This window comes from Cyanistes caeruleus, chromosome 1, assembly GCF_971803275.1.
Source record: "Cyanistes caeruleus chromosome 1, bCyaCae1.hap1.1, whole genome shotgun sequence".
NCBI classification, from domain to species: Eukaryota; Metazoa; Chordata; class Aves; order Passeriformes; family Paridae; genus Cyanistes; species Cyanistes caeruleus.
In genome coordinates, this window is record NC_141701.1 from 49044441 (window position 1) to 49065126 (window position 20686).

A 20686-nucleotide genomic window follows, 5' to 3' on the forward strand; every position below is an offset into this window, starting at 1 on the left:
CAGCCAACGTTTTTATGGTGGGAGATTGCTGTTTTTTAAAAAAATCCATACAGTGTTATGACCTTGATTAAATTCACAAGGTATTTTAGTTTTGCCTAAAGGAATCATAGAATGACAGACTGTTTTGGGTAGGAAGGGGCCTGTAAGATCATCTACCTCCCCCTGCTAAACAGACATTTTTCAAATGTGGTGTGCAGTGTAAATCAACCAGGTTTTGATTTAAGAAGATAATTAAACAGCTTCTTCCAGGCAATATAATCTACATAGTATATATAACAATAATTTTTAAAATAAAATTAGATAATAAATTCAGTATTAACAGCCTCCTAAATAAATAAAATACTGACATCCTAATTATTTGATTTACTGGTAATCTCAGGTATACCCAAGGGCAGGCACTGTAATCTTGAAGAGGGTCATGCCTGAATTTTTCATGCACATCAAAGCTTCCTTCCTTAAAGTACAAAATTCAGTCCTGCACGAGCAGTGCAAGTTCATTTACATGCATTAAATCCATGTGCTTTGTTCACATTTTGAACTGGAAGAAGGGTAGCTTTGTTCTAGTTTGGATTGTATTTCCTTCAGATTACTGCACTTTCTATGTGATACACGCGTAAAGTGAAATTTTTCATATTGGGATATAAAGTGGTAGGTATTTTGGCTGCAGAACCAGTCAACAGTGAAATGTCTCCCTATAGCCTATTTCTAACAGATAGAACTGTGTCACCCTAGTCCATAAGAAGTTGGCAAACTCAGCTTCAGAGACTTATTGCTTGGGAAAATGCTTGTGATGTTGGTACAGTCTTTTTACAGCTTCCGTACCTTTCTATCCAAAGTTCAATGGCTAAAGTGCTTGTGAAGGAGGAGGGGGATTTGGATTTCCTGTCCTTGAAGGAAGAAAACACCTACTTAACTACCTAATGTTACTCATCCTGAAAGCAAGAAACAGCCTGGCATGAGGTTTTGATAAGAATGATAAACTGAACAAGGCAGGCTCGAAATTTTAGGATTTTTTTTTTTTTTAAAGCTGTCATTGGATAAAGTAGGTGTTTGTTTTTTCCCTAAGGATTATTACCTGGTCTAATTACAGTGATAAGGAGAGAAGGTTTCTCATATCTGGTTTGAAATTCTAAGTGGTTTTGGCTCTTTTTTATGTGCTTGTTTTGTAAGTTTATTTTCTCTTAAGTATGAGGGAGACACAGAAATTCATGAAGTTTGAGCTTCTTAATTCTGAATAAAAATAATCTTCAAAACCATGTTTTTCATCCTACAGATTTTATGGTTAGTGTTCTTTCTGAAGATGACACCATTATTAAAAATATTAATCCAGCACGGATTTCTATGAAAATGTGGGAAGCACAGAGCAGCCGGGTTAGGACACCAATTGATGTAAGTCACCAAAATGTATTTTCAAAATGGGTATAAAAATTCCAGCATAGGACAAACATACTTATAGTAGAAGCTGTGTTTCATTTGACTTAGATCCACATCCTGTTCTGGATTTTAAGTAACAAATATTACTGATCAACCCTGTGTGTTTATCAGCATCTGTCCTGTTACAAATTATCAGACTGGTCAAGCATCAATACTACAGTAGTGACAAAAATGTTACTATTCTGCAGAATTTAACTCATAAGCACAGAGAGTACTAGAAGTAACCACGTTAAATTTTGCAAAGAAAAGACTGTGAGAATTAAGATCATGAAATTTGTATCTAAAATATAGGCAGTCTCATTGACTCATTGTGGGCTATCAGTACTGCAAATCATCAAGTCTTGGTAGCATGTTACAAGTACTTTCAGTACATTGTATTAAATTTTTTGCATCATTCTTTACAGGTTACAACGTTCAGCTGTAGTAAAGTGAAGGATGACAAGGAAGACGGCTTCTTCTACTTCAGGTATAATAGCATTTATTCTGTAATTACTCATGGAACTTACTATACAAAATGCATAGTTTGAAATAGAAAGAAGTTTGTTTTGATAATAACAGTCCATCAGAATTAGAATGATATGGAAAAGGTGAAAGATACTAGCAAGATGCATTGAGATGAAGACTGAATTCTTTCCTAGATACTTTTGACATTTGTATAATCTGAGAGTAGAGAAGAAAGGAGGCTAAGATGATGTATTAGAATACATTCTGAGAAATGCTAGCAATAATGGAACTACATTATCAGCTTGTAACTTATATGGTAACATTCTTTAATTCTTTTCAATATTGCTTCAACTACTGTAGAATTGCAGGTTGGACAAAGGAGACTGAATTCTTTCTTTACTACCTTCTCTATCTGTGCATCATGACCTTGGTCCTGTCAGTTTAGTAGTTGTTCCTTGGGCTACTTATTCAGAAACAGTGTCTTAGATGAACACTGGCAGAACTAGAGCTCATCCTAAGATGGTGCCTAACTGCCACATTCTTTCTACATCTATTTCTAGAAGACAATCTATAGGATTAGTTAAATAGTTATGGTACTAGCTGTTGATTCAAGCTTTTGCCTCCTGGGGTTGGGCTTTTCTTGACATAGGTGCCTGTAGTTTACTAGTAGTCCACAAATGTCCAAAATTAAAACTCCCATCCTTATTGACAAATTTGAAAGGAGAGTAGACACTACCCATTAGCAGACCTTGTAGTAAAGTATGTTTTACTTGTTGCTACCCATGTCTGTGGCATCACTGTCTACCAAGTGACTTTCTCTTAGGTTTTTGTGTTTGTGGCACACTCTCAGATGGTTTTCATCTGTTTATTGCCAGTCTGTAACAACTTCCATAGCAATTGTGTCATTTCTTTTTCTAAAGCCTATGTCTGTCCAGCCATGAGATTCTTAGCTGATTATTTACTAATTAGTGTTTTAATGTGTTCTGACAAGGCAGGTGCTACTGTCAGTCTTAAGGTAGATAAAATGCAGAAAAGAATTGTTACTTCTGTATGTGAAATCTAAAAAAGGAAAAGTCATGGCCTGTTCTAGAAAAATATTAAAGCTTTGGGATTTTGATTTTTCCAAATTAGGCATTCCAGGGAATCTTGAATATTACTCCTTCCCAAACAAAATCAGAAGAAATAAATTACTTAATATTGACAAAACAGTTAAAATGCTGTACATTGAAAACAAGAATTTCATTAATCCATTCAAGAGTGCCACATGTCATCCTTCAAGAAAAACCTGAATTTTGGCTGTATGCATCTCCTCAAAAGTTTGTAAGCATTTGTAAGTTCCTGCTATCCCTTGCTAAACTCTGCAAAGATCCACTGGATGCCATGTGGCCTTGATGGGTGAAATTATAGCAGCAGAACTTCAGGTGTCTGGGCTTCTCTTTGTATTTTGATGGTAAGGGTCCTTTGCTAGTAGTCGACACTCTGGAATGCTGTTAGGTAGAATAAAAACTTTTTTTCTCTCTCACTATACTCAGTCTTGACCAGGTTACCCAACTTTTGAACAATCTAAGGAAGGAATTGACTACTCTGATTTTATGAAAATTTTATTAAATTTGGAGAGAAATGGTTGTTCTAGATCAAGACATATCTATGTTTTGTTCCGGTAGCTTTATGAAAATTCTGAATAAGAAATGAAATGATGTAGACTTGCTGATTTCTGAACAATAGGGCCATGACAAACTTTCTGTCATATAGAAGAAACAAACTCTTGGAGGAGACTTTGCTCATTCAAGCTTCCAGAAGTCTTACTCTAATTTTCAAGGAACTTTGATGGCCTTCTTGCTGAAGGAGGAGTATTATGCCTTAGTAGGGCTTTCTAACTAGTTTGAAGGATTACTCAGAGGTTGCTTGCATACTTACTTGCATACACTTGTGACTTCAATATTTACTCATGTTTGCATGGGTTTTACTTTTGTTTTTTTTAGAGATAAAGTGGTTCCAGAGAGAGTGGGCACTTACATTATCCAATTTTCCTTTGCAATGGATAAGACAAATATGCTCAACAGCGAACAGGTTTGAATCTATAATTAATTGTAGGTAGCTAAGAACACATAATACAGAATCATCTGGGTGAAATGTTAACGATACTTTGTAGGTTTAGAATGCAAATACTTTCACAAGTTTTGAAGAAAATTATATTTTTATTTTCTATAGTTACTGATTTCAAACTGTTGGTTATCAAAATTTATTTTCATTAACTTCTCTAAACAATTTGATGGTATTACAGAGGTGCATAATTTGAAACCTAGCAGAACTGCTTTATGGTTGTGCTAATTTATTTCAGGTCTGTCCATAAATTTCACATACATTTGTTTCAGTGTTTTTTTTGAGCAACCCTAGTGTGCATGTGATTTGCAGTTAATTATATCAATCTTTATTTTATTTTGTTTTATTTTATTCTTCCTCCTTTTTCTGCTAGATTATAGTTGAAGTTGTACCTAATGACCCTGTACGCTTGTTACCTGATTCTTTACCAGCTACTCCAGCAGTTTCCAATGTTCGAGCTCTTACCAGCCGTACACTGGTCAAGGATTTATACCTCCATTTAATGGTAACTATACTTGCATATAAAATCATAATTATGGAAATACAGAAGACTGCTAAAACTATGTTGAATTTTGCTGTAAGGCATTGCTACTGTTTCTTTGCAGATTCGCTTCATTAAAAAAATGTTAATCAGTGATTTTTCAGCATATGACAGGTCCATATTGTTTCATTTACATACAGATGAGCAAAACTGAAATGTTTGGTCCTTGCTGTCAGGTATCTCAGTTGAAATCCATGTCTTGTTGCCACACGAAAAAATTGCTTCAAGAATGGATTCTAGTGGAAAAATACTTATGTGTACAGCAGATGTTTTTCTCCATGATTCTTCTTCCTAGGGACAGTTTCTCTTAGAAATCTTATATTACAAAAAATAAGGTCTCTTGAACTTTGAGTGTTCACAGGGTTAAAAGGAAATCACTTACCAGCTACCACAATAGCAAAGCAGACTCAGCTTGTGGAAAAGTAATTTAATTTAATCACCTGTTAAAAAAGATTCATGTAATAAGAACCAAAGAGAAAAAAACTAAAGAACACCACCTTCCCTACCCTGTCCTAGGTTCAGCTTTGTTCCAGATCCCTATGTCCTTCCCCAGGCAGTACAGGGGGATGGGAAATGGGGGTCACAGTCAACCCATAACAGCTCCTCAACTCTTTCCTTCCAGTGCTTTTTCCTCACAGTTTCCCTGTTCTGGTGTGGGTCCCTTCATGGGCCACAGTCCATGAACTGCTCCAGTGTGAGCCCTTGCCACAGGCTGCAGTCCAGGAATTATTAACCTGGTTTAGCATGGGGTCCTCCATGGGCTTTCATGCATGGTGACCACCATGGTCCTTCACGGGCTGCAGGGAAGTACCTGCTCCAGTGTAGTTTCCCTGGGAGCTGCAGGGGTATTTCTGCTCTGGTCCCTGGAACACCCCCTCTCACTGTTCCTTTTCTCACCCTCTGCTGTTTTCTTTTCCACAAACCCCACCCCCCCTTCTCAGCTGCCTGTGCATTTTTGCCCATTCTTAAATACAAAGAAACACCATTTTGGCTGTGGGGTTCAGCTGTCCCTGCAGTTGATCAGTTGGAGCACTGGCCATGCAGAGACTCAGCAGAGACTGCTAGCACCTTGCCATGTAAATTCAGTGCAGTACAGAAATGGATTATTTAGTTCAGTCCCAAACGAACTTTGATTTATTTTTTTACTTACAGGATGAATACAACAACCACACTGGACTTAATCTAGATGGCAGAATAATAGCAAAAATTAAAAGCCCCAATGAAGAAGATAAAGAGATCCCGCAGTTTCAGGGAAAAGTCAGTACAGTAGAGTTTCCATTGGAGAGTGGATCAGCTGAAATTGTAAGTATGACTGAAATACACAGCTCCATGGACAGTGTGTCTAATGAGGCTTATTTTCCTGCAGTTCTAAAGTTCTCTTACACCTCATTGTATTCTGTGGAGATTTAGTTTATACTGTAGCTTTACCTTAGAAATAAATAGATAAGTAAGTTCTTCTCTGTTTGGTTGCTGATTTTCAGAAAACCTGAAGGAAGAACATTCTTTAAACTGTTTATCCTTGCCAAGTGAGGGAAGTGTACAGGTACTTTCAGCTAGGGGCCAGGACATTGAAGAAGGTCCAGGAAAATATTTTCTTCATTTGAATTTCACATGAGAATTAACCATTTTGTAGTTAAACCATTAATATTACTGGTATTTTACATTTTTATTTATAATACACTCACACTGAAATATCTGAAGATCATTTAGACTGACTTCTTCATATATTTATAACTAAATTTTGCCAGGCTCTCTTTACATTTTGTCTAAGTAGTGGGCCTATATATACTTTGTAGAAAGGCATCCTACACTCGTTTAAAGAAGATGAAATTATCATTTCTCTTTATACTTTGTTTCACTCATTAATGTACTTGGCTTTTAAAAATGCTTTCTTTATTTTGTTTTGAATCTCTGGCATCATGCATACTCTGAAAGTACTGCATACTGTAGTCACATCACTGCAGTCACTTTTTCTTCAACAAATACAGATTGAATTTGAAAATCTGTAAGTTGTATCAGTCACAGTTGCTATTAAATATGATACAAAGACACAATGTAAAATGTGCACATGCACAAAACCAGGAACTGTTTAAAACACCAAAGAAAATCCAGCTGAATGTGGAGTTTCTTCTGAGTGGAACTGTCACAATCTCCCTCTTAAAAGCCTACACAGAATGTCAGTCAATAGTATTTCTGTGGTGAAACAGTTGATTTTTATTTTCAACTTGAAATATCATATAAGAATGGCAGAGCAAAATTATATCCCTACTTAATTTGGTTAAGATATATTTTAAAAGTGTGTCATCTACAGAATTCTTCTAGTTGGAAGATGTACTAAAGGAGTATCCAACTTTTTAAGGACATTTTCTCAGCCACCTTTTCTAACTTGCTCTTTGGAAGCAGCTTTGACAGACCAGCATCTGTGTGTGCCAAGTAGAGATAGACACTGCATAGCAATCAAAACAAATTCTCCAAATACATCTTGGAAATCGCCAGGAGACTCCAGTAGAATCCTAAAATCTACAGATCCTACATAGAAACTTCTTCATAATACATTTTGTTTAGTACATGACTGCTTTTATGGAGCTACAGATGTGAAACTGAATGACACAGCGTAAGCTAATCTCTGTCAATAATAGTTAAGGACAGAAACATCTAGTTAACATGGCCAAGTGTTATTAATCTGCCAAATTCTGGTCTACTCTAATCCATACAGAAAAGTGACAAAATATGTATGAGAAACAAGCTAGTAAAATAAAATGCAGAGACTTGAATAGAGGTATCACATAAAACTAATATACTGATTGATTTAAAGTACACTCTTGGGTTTCTCTGGTTTCCCTACCATGTTTCAGGAGTAATAAATTAACTGGTTTGTGAACACATTTTTCCCCAGTCAGGTGGGTTTAAGAAAAGATGCAAAAGTATAGTGAAAGGATCAGCTAAAACCACTGGTCTAACAAAACATTCTGCAAATATTGCATTTACACCTGTGGAAACAAAGTGTAAATTTAACACCTTCATATGGCTAATAATAACCCCATATACAGCATGTGACAGTTCAGATAAAATTACTGGATAATTTCTAAGACTCCTTGCTAATGCAGAAATAATGTTTTTTTGTTGTTTATCTCCACATAGTAGTAACTTGCTGTTGCATAATTGCTACCTAAATTCTCCAGTCTTCCATCAGTGACCGAACTAACCTATGTAATGGAAAGAGGAGTGTGTGGAGTTTTGTGGTGTTTGGGGAGGTTGTTTGTTTGGCTTGTTTTGTCCTTCCCCCCCTCCTCCATTTCTTTTCCTTTTTTATAAGCAGATGGGAATTTTTTTCTACTTAGATATTCCTGGTTTGGTGGGAGGTGGGGGGTTTTGCATGCTTCTTCCTTTTTATTACTATGATCTAAAGAGGTCCTGCTGCTTTTGACAGTAACTTGTGTTCCCTAGTCATTCATGGGGACTAACTGCATTTCAGTGATCCCAGTATTTCTTCCCCTCTTCAGGCAGTTTTCAGGCATCTGGCTTATACTGATTTCACTGATTTCAGACTATTCGCAAAACCCATGTAGAAAGGATTTGTTGATTGTGATGTACTGTCCTTTTCATGTGACTTGTAATGGGGAGGGGAAGGGACACTCTTGTGTTCTTCAAGTATTTTAAAATTGTTCCATCTTGTTTATAAAGACAGTTGTGTGCAATTACCACAAATAATGAAAGTGATAATCTGACATGTTTACACTTAATCACAAGTACAGGAATACTAAACTTGGTTAATGAAGAAAAATGTTTCGATTTTGGTTAGCATATATTTTCTAAGGAAAAGATATTTCCACTACAGACTTCTCCTGATAAAATATGTAGCTGCAATATTTTTGAAAGCCATGAAAACTATCTTTGAAGGTTATATATCTATCTCTTCTTTTAGGCTGCAACCACCTCTCTCTTGATTTGGCCAGTTGAGTAGCAATTTCTACATGTTAAAGGTGGAAACAGTATGAGTTTTATTATAAGCATTATTCATTTTATGCATGATACCTTTCCCAAAGTAACAGCACATTTAGATATTACCTTTACTAATTTTATTTTTGTTTACCTTTATGGTTTTATAGTATTTCTCAAGTTTATAAAGAAAAGTGAAGGATTTTGTATGTCTTTTCAATAAGGAACTGATAAGAAATTAAATGTTTATGGTAATGTTTGGACATATAATGTTCATTCATTTGGGATCTGCTGTCTACTTCCATAGTAACAGCAGTAATTTTAACTAAGCACTGGGAATAGCTTGTTTTCCCTTCTCTGTGTTTATGCGTTGGGTCTTCCTTTTTAATGATCTGTTTACATTTCACATACTGAATGAAGTATACCTGAGGATATCTTGCTTATGAGACAGTGCAGAAGATATTTTTTCTGAGCATATGTCTCTGAAATAAAATATATAGCAAAAATAATAAGACTTTTTAAACAGGTAAAGTTACAATCTTAATTCTAAAATAATAAAAGAGCTTCATCTTTGTATTTTACTTTTGTTTAAAAGGCATTTCCAAGCCAATACTTAAAATTGTAGTAATTCTTAAAATGTAGTAATCATGTGTTATGTAACTTAATATTATTTAGTATTTGAAGAATATTTGTTTCATGTGTAATGCTAAGCATGGGCATAAATTTACATTTGTTTGTTTATTTTCATAGAATTTAGTGCTGGCTGAAGACAGTCCTGGAAGAGATAGCACTGAATATATTCTTATCTTTGAGCCACATCTGCCAGCTTTGAAAAAACGTTTGGAACCATACTGTCTCTCATTTATGTTTTACAATGGTATGTTTCACTGCTCTAAAATACTTGCTTTTCTGTAGAATCAGCTATTTTTAGATGCATAATAAGTTTTCAGAACTATATAATAATTAAATAGATTTTTGCTAATGCTTAAACCAATTAAGTATGTTACTGTATTTTCTTCTAAAGGTGTATGTGCTTATTCCTGTAGATTCCAAGAAGCAGCAGCTGATGGCAACACTGACCAGGGAGAAAGACCAGTTATCTAAGTCCATAGATCTTTACAGAAAGATGTTTGATACTACAAATCAGCTCATAGCTGAAATTAAATGTAAGTTCAATCACATATGTAAATAATTTTTCTGTGAATTAAACTTCTGTCATAATGATTTTGAGAATATTGAGTAGAGGAGAAAAATCAAGATTGAAATCATGAGATAGTAATTAGAGGGTAGCAGAAGGTGTGTACATCTGGTAGGGAAGCATCTAATTACTTGCATGTAGGTACATGCAGACCTATAAAGGGTCTTGATTAGAGGTAGGATGTCTTATGCCAGAATTAACAAAAGGAGATAAGAAAGATTGAAGTTGGTGTTCTTTTTATCCATGACTGCCTTTTGCACTCATCTTCGCATGCTCATACATCTGGAAATTCAACAGTTGCCTAAAAACAGTTTGAGGACAATGAGCTATAGATCATCCTCTTGTAAAAAGTTAGTCTTATGTTTTCAAAATGTTACTTTTCCCCCTCTTGTTTGACCCTGTGTACATTATTCAGAAGTGTTGTGTTATTGTTTATGTTCTTTAGCAAATGTAATATTTTATGAAGTTCTGTTAAACTACAGAGTAGTGTGAGGGCACTGATTTATGGGAATGTGAGAAATGAAGGAAATGTTTCCTTTGTTTGTTTTTTTTTTCCCTGTTTGAGTCATCCTGCCTGTTGATTAAAAGGTTTGTTTTAATAATTGCATTTTGCATTTTGATTTTAAACAATCACCAAGTGTAAATTAAGCAGACTGACATAGAAAATGCTGCTGTTTCTTGTAATTTTAATACTGCATATTTCCATTATGAGTGGGAAATCCTGAATTCCAGTGTGAAAGGGATAAAATTTTTGTTTCACACATGCACGTCTGTAAAAGTAAGTTACAGTGCAGCATTTATGTACTCTATGTGCTTACTTTATGCTTAAGTAAAATTTTCAGATATAGACACATTTTGAATAGAGGGTAGAAAGCAAAAACTGTTTGTTTTTGAAATTAATTCAGATATGAGAGCTGAGGAAATAGTGTCCAGAAAGTGGTGTCCCATAACAGGCAAAGAAAGTAGTGCTAGCTACTGCTCTTCTCTTCTGTCTTGTCATTTCTCCTGTTGGAGAACCATTTACAATGATAATTGAGGATGAAAACTAAAACCAGCTGATGTTTTCAGACTGGTATAAGGTCTGTGCCCCTTAGCTTCTTGAAGCTAAAGTCGTGGCATCTGCTGAAGTTGTTTAGAAACTAAACAAAAGATCTTTGTGGAAAAATTCTGATATTCTGTGCTGAAATTAAGTAGATAGGGTCAGCTGCAACTGACCCTATCTACTTTTACTGTAGCATACTACTATTACTGAAGCATAATTCTGAAAAGTTGTAAGATATTCTGTAAGTGTTCCATTGCTTTCTATCATTTCTTCACTCTCTTCTGATTTTGTTTCAGGTCAGGTTAAAGAAGCTGAAACAAGAGAAGCTTTCCTGAAGAATGAACTGAAAAAGCACCAAATTGAATTACCACAGGCAAACACAGTATGACTTATTTCTTACTAAACTACATTAACATCTCTAAAATTGATATCAATAATATATCAATACTAATATTGCCGAATCACACCTGTTACCAAAACAATGAAAATTTAAACTGTAGGAAAATTTGTGGATTGATGTCAAACTTAGGATTTATTTTTTTTTTTTTTATTTTTTTTTTTTCTGTTACTGTGAAGTTCTTTTAAAAAACTGCTAAAGAACTAATAAAAACCTTCTCTTTTATATCCTGGTCATGTTTCTGCTAAGGTTACCAGTGTTACTGGTACTGCTAGATGTTACAGCAGGTTTTTGGAGGCTGGTCAATATATATTGGATGTATTCTGGCATAAGTAAGCCAAAGAAAAAGACTTTTCAGAGAATCAGAGAATTGCATATTTTACCGGCAAAGTTCATGTAAAAATAAATTTGGAAGTATTCAGAGCAATGTACCCAATGCTAATTTCCCTTAAAGATCCAATTATATTTAAAATAAACTGTTTAAAGACTTTCAAACTACCAACTTGGGGGGAAAAACCTACTATATAAACAATTACCTATGTAAACAATTACCATCGGATCAAATAAGACCAAGTTATAGTCATTAATCACAAATCAGTGGAATTAAATTGGAGTCACAGTACTGAAGTTCCCCCTGCTGGCTAAATTTTTCAAACTTGGACCTTGTCTCCTTCTGAAATGGTTTCTTTTTGTACATTCATGATTGTCCTTTCCTGCTGTTTTAAACTTCCTTCACTTTTGTTTCTAATTAAGCACTGATAGTTTTTTGTGAAATGCTCCTTGAAGTCCTTAAAGGAAAAAAAGGAGTAATTAAAAAGTTTGGTCACAATTGCAGTGAGGTTTCCCTTTGCTCTTCTCTGGTATTGTGCACAGTAGTCCCTTATACATTAAAAGTCTGTTTCAGGTTATTGAATATTTATTTTTAGAAAGTTGATTGATGACAGATAACTACTTCTGCTGCTCAATAAATGCCGAGCATGTACATGCTTGCTAATTTTAGATTTTCCTTCTCAGATTCAGTATGTGGATTCTCTTCTTAAAAAAAAGATGTTAGAACAAGAAGGAGTAATGAAGCAGCCAAGGAGAACTTGTACCCTCCCAAACTATCCAAAAGGCAACCAGGATATTCTAGGCAAGGTGAGTTTTCTCTCAGGGAGCCTTCTAATGAATTCTGCTGGTTCCAGAAAACTGTAGCAATGAAAAATTATCCAATGACCAGCTCCTCTAACAGAGGCATCAACAGGGGTATTAAATGTCTGTCTGAAGTTGCAGGATTATTGTGATTGCTATGAAAAGGGGATGTGGTCTTGGTTTCTGTTTTGACTGCGGTAATTTCTGTGGTACAGATCGCGCATTTAGCTCAAATAGAGGATAATGAAGCAGCAAAAGTTATCTCTTGGCACCTGGCAAGTGACATGGACTGTGTAGTCACATTGACCACAGAAGCTGCTCGTTCTATCTTCGATGAAACTCAAGGTCGACAACAAGTGTTACCTCTTGATTCTATTTACAAGAAGACGCTTCCAGATTGGAGCAGGTAGAGAAAAAACAATGGAAGTTCTGCATTAAATACTTCTTCAACTCTTTTTTCCTTGTCTAATTTGATTTTTAAACTTCAATTAAATATTCAAAGTATAAAATTTCTAGGTTCATTATTATAGCAACAGTAATGTCACTTATAAGCATTAGCTGAAATCTCAGCTTTATTGCTGTGTGATGTTCTTTATTTAATAAGGTGTTTCTACTAAAAAATAAGACTTTTTTTTTTTTTTCATGTCTACATGTTTTCTAGAGCAGGAATTTATTTTAAAGAATTATAGTGCTTATAATCAGAATATAACTTTTAAAAACCCAGTTTCAGAATACATTCCTAAAATCATCTGTAGTAATAGGAATTCATTTTGTATTTCAGTTGCCTGAAAAATAAAGAAAACCACAGCATTTCTGCTCTTGAAAATAATTTGCTTATGAAGATGACTTTTGATATAATAAGAATGCCCTTTAGAAAAGATCTGATGTATAAATGTATTTATAATATTCAAATTCTCGGTTTTCATAATACAGTGCATTAAAACTTTTCCATAAAAGTTTTTGGCATATGAATTTGTTGGAAATAATGTTTTATAACAAATCAATGTTTTACTAAAACATCTTAAATAAAACTGGCATTTCAGATAATGGTGGGATCATTTAACTAATGTGGAAGTGTTAAGATGAATTCAATTCAGTTGGAGATTCCTGACTAGAATAAAGGACAAATTGCTTTCTTCTTTTCTTCTCCCTCACCCTCCCCTTTCTTTAACCAGACCTTTACCTCACTTGAGAAATGGAAGAACCTTCTTCAGACCTATTGGAAATCCTGTATTTGCCAGAGATCTGTTAACATTTCCAGATAACATAGAGCATTGTCAAACAGGTAAATGATAAGACTGGAATCATTAATAACTTCTTTATTTTAAAAAATGAAATATGGAAACATCACAAATTATAATCCCTTCAATAATCTTCACTGATACATTTGCAAATACCAGTGTACATTCCTCCTGAGCTCTACTGTAAAAATAAGAGGACGTTAGCATTAATTATTTATAAACAAAAATTGTGAAAATTTCAACAACCACTTTCTTCTGCTTGTTGTCTTAGTTCCATTTTCTCTACTTAGATGTATGGCAGGTTTTTTTCTTTTTTAAATTCCTGCAGCATTATCTTATTCCCAAGCTCTTTAGAGCAGGAACTGACCATTACGAGATTATTTTTATAATCTAACATTACAGAAGTTACTCCTTTTGTTAGGATTTGTTTCCAGTTCTGTTCCTCTCAGAAATGTGTAATTCATGGATTTAAGTACAGGCAGACTGAACTGTACATGACTGTGTATGTTATGCTTAAACAGTTGTAAGAAATCTTTCAATTTTTATATAGATTTCAGTTTAGGAAACTATCATACTCTCGCTCTATCTGCTCCTTGGAGTCTATAGTTACTTCAGTAAGTTTTGCAGTTTATTTCATGACTTCCCACTATTGAAGTATTCCTCTCTACTGTTAATAAAGACCAATTTTTAATCCTGGGCATTTTCAGAAAGTTACATCTTGACAGACTTTTAACTATAAATTCTTCTTCATGTCCATTGTGGAAATTGAAAAACCACATTGCTTGACGTATCTCATGCATGACTACATTGTTAGATTTTGGACGGAACAGACTTTTATTGGCAGGAAAGTCTTAAGCTCAGTTGGCTCATCGGCCTGTGAATGTTTTTTTCTTTGATAAACCATTGAATATAAAGAAACATATTAAGAAACTGAGAACAAAATTCAACTTTCCAGGAAGATTTTTTAAAAGTTATCATTTATATAATTTCATGAGATTTGGGATTTTATTATGTGTATCTTGATAAATATAACGTGTCAAGAGAGTATTTTATTGGAAAATACACTCAATTATGCCAAAAAGCAATTAAACATACTATTTTTTTTCTTTATGGATTTTCTGATGAAAGCAGAAGATTGCATATCCATCTCAACCACAAAAGAATTTTGTGGAAACAAAAATTAGTTACATCCTATTTCCCTTGCACTTATCTTAGAAAAATGTAATAATGATGCCTCAGATTTGACTTTTCAAAACCCAAGTTATTTTGCTCCAGAGAAATTTCATAGTTCAAAAATTTATATTTTTCAGTGTTTGGTATGCTCTTGGGTGATACTATCATAATAGATAACTTGGATGCTGCCAACCACTACAGAAAAGAGGTATGTTTCCATTTTTCTTTAAATTTTATGATACAGATATATTTCAGAGCCACATATTTAATACATTAAAAACAGAGTAATTACCAAGTTTAATGCTGTGTTAGCTGTCTGTTTACTTGTCTGTGGGTCTCAAAGCACTTAACAGTGAATGAAATCTCTATTATTGGCACTGACAAAATTACCTCCATGCAGCAAATTCCATTATATGAATGTTGCCATGGCGCATGGGACCGTGTTTCTAAAGATAAGCGTCTTCAGTTTTGCTGTTAGTGTTAAACACAAGTTCTTCTGTACTTTCCTAGTCACTCTATGTGTAATAAAACACAGGAGTCTAAGACACATGATGAAAATTCAGATCCACTTGACTGACAACTTGATGTGAAACTTAACTACATCTCTTTGGGACCTGTTTTATATAGGTTTAATGGTACGTGTTCTAGCAGGCAAGAGTCTCTGAAGAAGTCCTGACACTGAGCACTTTTCCTTTCAGTTTATGAGTTTGCTAGAATCAAAATTATGATTGAGCATAAGAACGTAGAACTGTACTGAATGTCACTGCTTCCTAATACATGTTGATAATCAGCTTTTTCTAGGTATAGATTTAAGTTTTGCCTTCAGAGTTGTGGTAAAATGTGAGAACACACCCCCAAAAATACTGGTCTTTGTAATTATTGACAATACTCCTTAATATTAATATACACATTCTATTGCATGAAAGCAAAGTTACGACATAATTTCATAAAATATGTTTTCATTAGGGAACAAACTTGCATTGCAGTCGAAAAATGTAAAAGTTCACAGCAGCATTGCTGAAAACTTAGATTTTCTGTGGAGTTGCTAATTTATTATCAATTTTTATATGTATGCAGGTTGTAAAAATTACACACTGCCCTACCTTGCTGACTAGGGAAGGAGACAGGATTCGCAGCAATGGAAAATTTGGAGGCCTGCAGAATAAAGCTCCTCCAATGGACAAACTCAGAGGAATGGTATTTGGAGCACCAATGCCTAAACTTTACTCTACTTTCTCTGGACAGATAGGTGGGTTAATGAAGTCATAAAATTACAAAACTTAGAAAATTATATTGCTTGTCTGTGTTTTTTATTCTCTGATGTAATACAGAAAGGAAAATGTCAATTATTTTAAAGTTGTTTTAAGAAGTAGAAGCTGTACAGTGTTCTGTTTATAAATTTGCCTTTTCTTAAAAGCTTTATAGCTATTACATTTCCTGAAAAAAAAAAAATAATAATGAGATAATCCCCTTTTTTCTTAGTCTTATTAAAGAAGGAATATAAGCAGCAATAATCATTTGAACAGCAGCCTGACAAGCTTAAGCTGGTTGAATCCCAGTGTCACTGAAAAACAAGTTATAAGTTTATACAAGTTATAGGTTTTTCTACTTTGGAAACACCATAATCAAAATAATCACCATCTTATGTGCAAGTGAGCTCTATGAAACAGTGGTAGAAAAGTTCCTGTTCTCAAGAGAGAATATCTCATAAGCTACCCTATTTCCTGTGGGATCACTTCTATTTCTTTATATGCTTGGATTCTTCATTTCAGAATAAAGGTTAGAAATTAAACTAGAAGATGCAGTTTCTGACATGTAACAACTGACATGACTGATGGGTAAAACACTGAAAAGTCTTACTTACAAACAAGATTGTTCTTAAATACTTAATTTTAAAAAGAAAGGACATGAAGGCTATCCATGACAGTGCAATGGAAAGGGGTGGGGAGAGAGCACATGTACCTACCAAAGTAGCCATATATATGAGCAAACTACTTAGCACTGACCAATTGAGTAAGGAAAAAAATAGGGACTAAAAAGACCTTTTCTCAACATTATAGTAAAAATATATTATGTGAAGGAAAAACACAGTAAGCATGTCAGTCAGACTAAAATACACTGGATTTAGCACACTTTCTGTCTATCAGAAATTCAATTTTCAATTTTCAATAATTTTCAGTTGTTGAACCCAATTATTACCCAATACAAATTAGATTGGAATTTTCTATAATTTAGTACTGGAGCAATGATGTAGAAGAAAAGGGCATGTTTTAATTTCACTTAGATACTAGACATTTAAAGGAAAATCATAGTAAAGTTCCATTTAAAGGACAGCATCTCATTACACAGGGCTTGTTTTGAACTTAATTTTACACTTAGCATTACTTCTGACATGCTCTTTTTCAATGTTTGTAGGATAAAAGTTTCTTAATGTGTTATTACACTGGCAAGGTACTTGTAAAATAAGCTGTACTAAGAATTTGCAATGCCTTTTGTCAGTCTGCAACAGCTCTCTGAGAGCTTTCACTCCATGGCAAACTTAAGGTCATTTAGTGTTAGTTAAATTTTGTGCAAGATGCCTCATACTCACCTCAAAGTAAAATGAATTAATCCAGGCTAACGTGCTTGAACCCCTCCTTTATTACTTGACATATTTATTCAATGCCTGGATGTGGAAGAAATTTTTGTCTCATATGTTTAAAGAGGAAAAAGGATTGTCAACAAAAAACCCTTTGTTTGTCTGAGTCTGCTTGATTAGATTTCCATAGTGGGACACAGTGAAACTCAGTAAATGTTCACTTGGTCCACAAGGTGGAATACAATTCAAGTCAGTAATACAAGCTTCTGCTTTGTAGCACTGGAAACACAATATGCTACAAGCACCTAATGAATGTCATTAGAGGTAGAGAATTTCACTTGGAGCACACAGGTAACAAGATGTGTACAGTGATACCAGTTTCCCACATGATTTTCAGAGCTTGCAGGTACTTCACTGTCACCTAAGATATGGACTCAAAAAGAAAAGAGGAGTCAAAATATTGGATATGTTTTTTTTTTATAGTCATTTTAGGAACAGCCATCAATCCACTATAAGGTTGGATTGTTCTTGAGTAGTGTTTTTGAAATGTATGTTTTCTTGTGGATTTATACATTGCCTAGGTTGTATTGGTAGCATTCCAAATCAAAATGGTCATTTACTTATTGTTTTGTGTCTTATCATTTTATTCCTCAATTAGATCTTCTTCAGCAATACCGTGCAGCAGTGATTAAACTTGATAATGTGAATAAGGACCTTGATTTGCATTTGCAGTCACTGAACACTCCAGAAATGCAAAAGAAAAAACAGGAACTTGCTGAACAAGAGAAAAGCCTCAAGCTAGTAAAACAAAAATTGGGTATGTTATTGTATTATAATTTTGGTGTCCTATAAGAGGAGAACAGTTAACTGCAACCAGATGTATTCTGCTCTTACAAAATAAGAAGTTCCAACTATGAATGAAAATTGTTCACATTAATTAATAGCTTAGAGATGTCACATATTAAGGAAAGAATAGAAAAACTGTATGTAGTAGTATGATGTTGTGGGTATTGCCTAGAGCAGCACTGTCCTGTATTATGTTCAGATAATAAGAATATGGTCAGTCTATGTCTTGTGAACATGAAACTATAATCTCACTAATATGGGATTATATAACTATTAGTGTGGCTGGCCCCGTGCTACAGAACATTGGCATGCTTTTTGAAATAACTGTGTACTAAAGAGCTGAATTGCTTTTGCTAAGGAAACGCAATCAAAACATTGTGCTATAAAAAGAAACACCCTGAAGTCTGCAAGGATTGCCTGAGTTAAAAACATTTTTTTATATCAATATCAAATAATATTTAAAAAATCAACATTTACTCTGCAACAGTTATTAAAAAAGCAAATAGTTTTAACTGTCATCTTTGAACTCTGTTTCAGAGATAAGGTAACCATAAAATTTATGACATTTCCAAAGTCTTACTTCAAAGGTTTAACTCTATTGTTATTGAGCCCATTTATAACCAGCAGGTTTAATTTTTCCATTATTGATTCTTACTTGCAACTTTTTCATAGGTATGACTCCTGCTTTATCAGATAAAGGTGCTGAATCATTACTTCAGCCTATAATGTTAGATATATCTGACACTCCCATTCCTCCCAAAAGAATGCGAAGAGACACAGCAAAAAAATTGTATAGGTAAGTATTTTCTGAATCTAGTCATTATTTTCCCAGAATCTGAATTTAAAACAAAAACTAGCTTATTCTGGATTTTTTTTTTTAAATTCATATTTGTATCCAATAAACAACAATTAATAGAGTTTGCATAAAGCTGATTTTCAAGATAATTTTTAATTTCTTTAAAGTTTCTGCTTCTATTTAAGCCTCATATAAAGATTTGCTTACTAATTCTAATTCTGCTTCTCTTTATGAACTGATTGACTGGCATCTTTGTGCATCACATTCCCCATATTTTGTGATATGTTCCACACTGTTACATGCAGAACTATTTGAGATGGCTTGGTCTGTAAACATTTTAAGGTCTGCTGTCAAATACTGGATAGGTGAACACAGAAATAATTATTCCTATGGAATAGAATCATTCTTACATATTTTTTCTAAGTAGCTGTCTGAGGTAAGCTGGTGGAAAAGTGTTTAACACAGTTATCTCTTTACCCATGTATCTGTTCTCAGTCCCTTTGTGTTGCTGAGTGTTTAAACACACACAAAAATTTAGGAAATCTGTATCTTTAAGGTGACATGTAACTGGCTGCCATTTCTCATGTCTCTCCTCATGACTATAAACTATCATTGTCTTTGCTGAACTATGGTCATTTTTCTAAGATTATTTAAATCTTACACAGTAGTATTCTGTGAATCTCAGAACAAGTGTTCACTATATTACTATGTCTCTTTTTTTTTTATACTTGTTAGTATTTTAATTCTTATCTACATATAGAACTAAAGTGGTTATGTAGTTAAACTATCTAATATTAGCCTGATGATGTTCTTCATTTTAACAAAATAAATACAATACTAAGAAGCTGTGTACAAATATAGGGTTTATATTGTTTATACTTGCAGGAGCTAGGAGCTCTATGCTACATACTATATATATATATATAAAAGAAAAGCTTTGTTTATAAGCCACTGTGTTATGTTATGTTTTGTTTAGCTCAGAAGAATGGATCTTCTCTTCTGCACACCAGCAGCAACAGCAAGCTCTGCAAATGGCCCCTTCAGAACTTAATGGAACTCCCCGAAAAAGAAAGGCATAGACTGATCAGATTTGCTGGGAAAAGCTGTGTATTGAAAATGTGAATACATTCAGTTAAAGGGAATACTCATGTGGTATTACCATTACTCTGAAGATTTTTATACTGATAGAAGATATAAATGTATTTCAGTTAGTAGGAACAAAAGTTTAAGTATTTAACATTGATAGCCCAATTTTTGTATAGTTAATTTTCATTTCTAAAAGCTTTCAGAGTTTTTATGTTCGTGTGTGAAAAAGAAGTTTAAAATATATTCTTTTTTATTTATGAAAAAAATGATCTTTTCAATAAAACTGCTTCTGTACAAAGTACTGACATTACAACCACTTGTGTTGAATAGATTGTGTCATGAAATGAGTTTTTAATTTAAAAAGCATCCCAAGCTGTCTTGAGGAAGATAGTCCAAGGTCACCTTTAGTGATCTGCATCACAAAGTTTTTAGTGATGAACAGAGCAGAAAAAGAACAAGCATGATTAAAGGTAAAATTTCAGCCAGGGTCAGAGCAAGCAGCTGGAAACAGACTTGATTGAAAGAAAGAGGAGGGCAAGAGTAGGAAGCTAACTGGGAAAGTATAAAACTATTAGTTGAAGCCCTGTGAATAACGTAGGAGAGAGTGTTCATGGGTGTGGACATCACATCTGCCTCAAAGAATTTCTGCCTAGGGGTGAGTGTTGACACCAGATCTGCTGATCTGTACTCTCAGCAATATGCATTTTATATATGAACTTCTTTTTTTGAAAAAGGAC

General features: G+C 34.1%; 1 protein-coding gene across 4 annotated transcripts in view; it reads left to right on the forward strand.

Annotated features, from left to right (window-relative positions):
• Positions 1-20262, forward strand: part of SMCHD1 (structural maintenance of chromosomes flexible hinge domain containing 1) — a 65396-nt gene extending 45134 nt beyond the window's left edge. For all 4 annotated transcript variants that reach the window (XM_086891090.1, XM_086891115.1, XM_086891109.1 and 1 more), the window contains 16 exons: positions 1274-1389; positions 1839-1900; positions 3861-3948; positions 4355-4486; positions 5675-5824; positions 9212-9338; positions 9508-9627; positions 10998-11083; positions 12113-12235; positions 12445-12635; positions 13405-13514; positions 14781-14851; positions 15721-15892; positions 17880-18038; positions 18740-18863; positions 19840-20262. In XM_086891090.1, coding sequence (XP_086747216.1) covers positions 1274-1389; positions 1839-1900; positions 3861-3948; positions 4355-4486; positions 5675-5824; positions 9212-9338; positions 9508-9627; positions 10998-11083; positions 12113-12235; positions 12445-12635; positions 13405-13514; positions 14781-14851; positions 15721-15892; positions 17880-18038; positions 18740-18863; positions 19840-19942 — 1934 coding nt within the window. In that variant the 3' untranslated portion in view covers positions 19943-20262. The remainder of the gene's footprint in view (positions 1-1273; positions 1390-1838; positions 1901-3860; positions 3949-4354; positions 4487-5674; positions 5825-9211; positions 9339-9507; positions 9628-10997; positions 11084-12112; positions 12236-12444; positions 12636-13404; positions 13515-14780; positions 14852-15720; positions 15893-17879; positions 18039-18739; positions 18864-19839) is intronic.
• Positions 20263-20686: the final 424 nt, after the last annotated feature.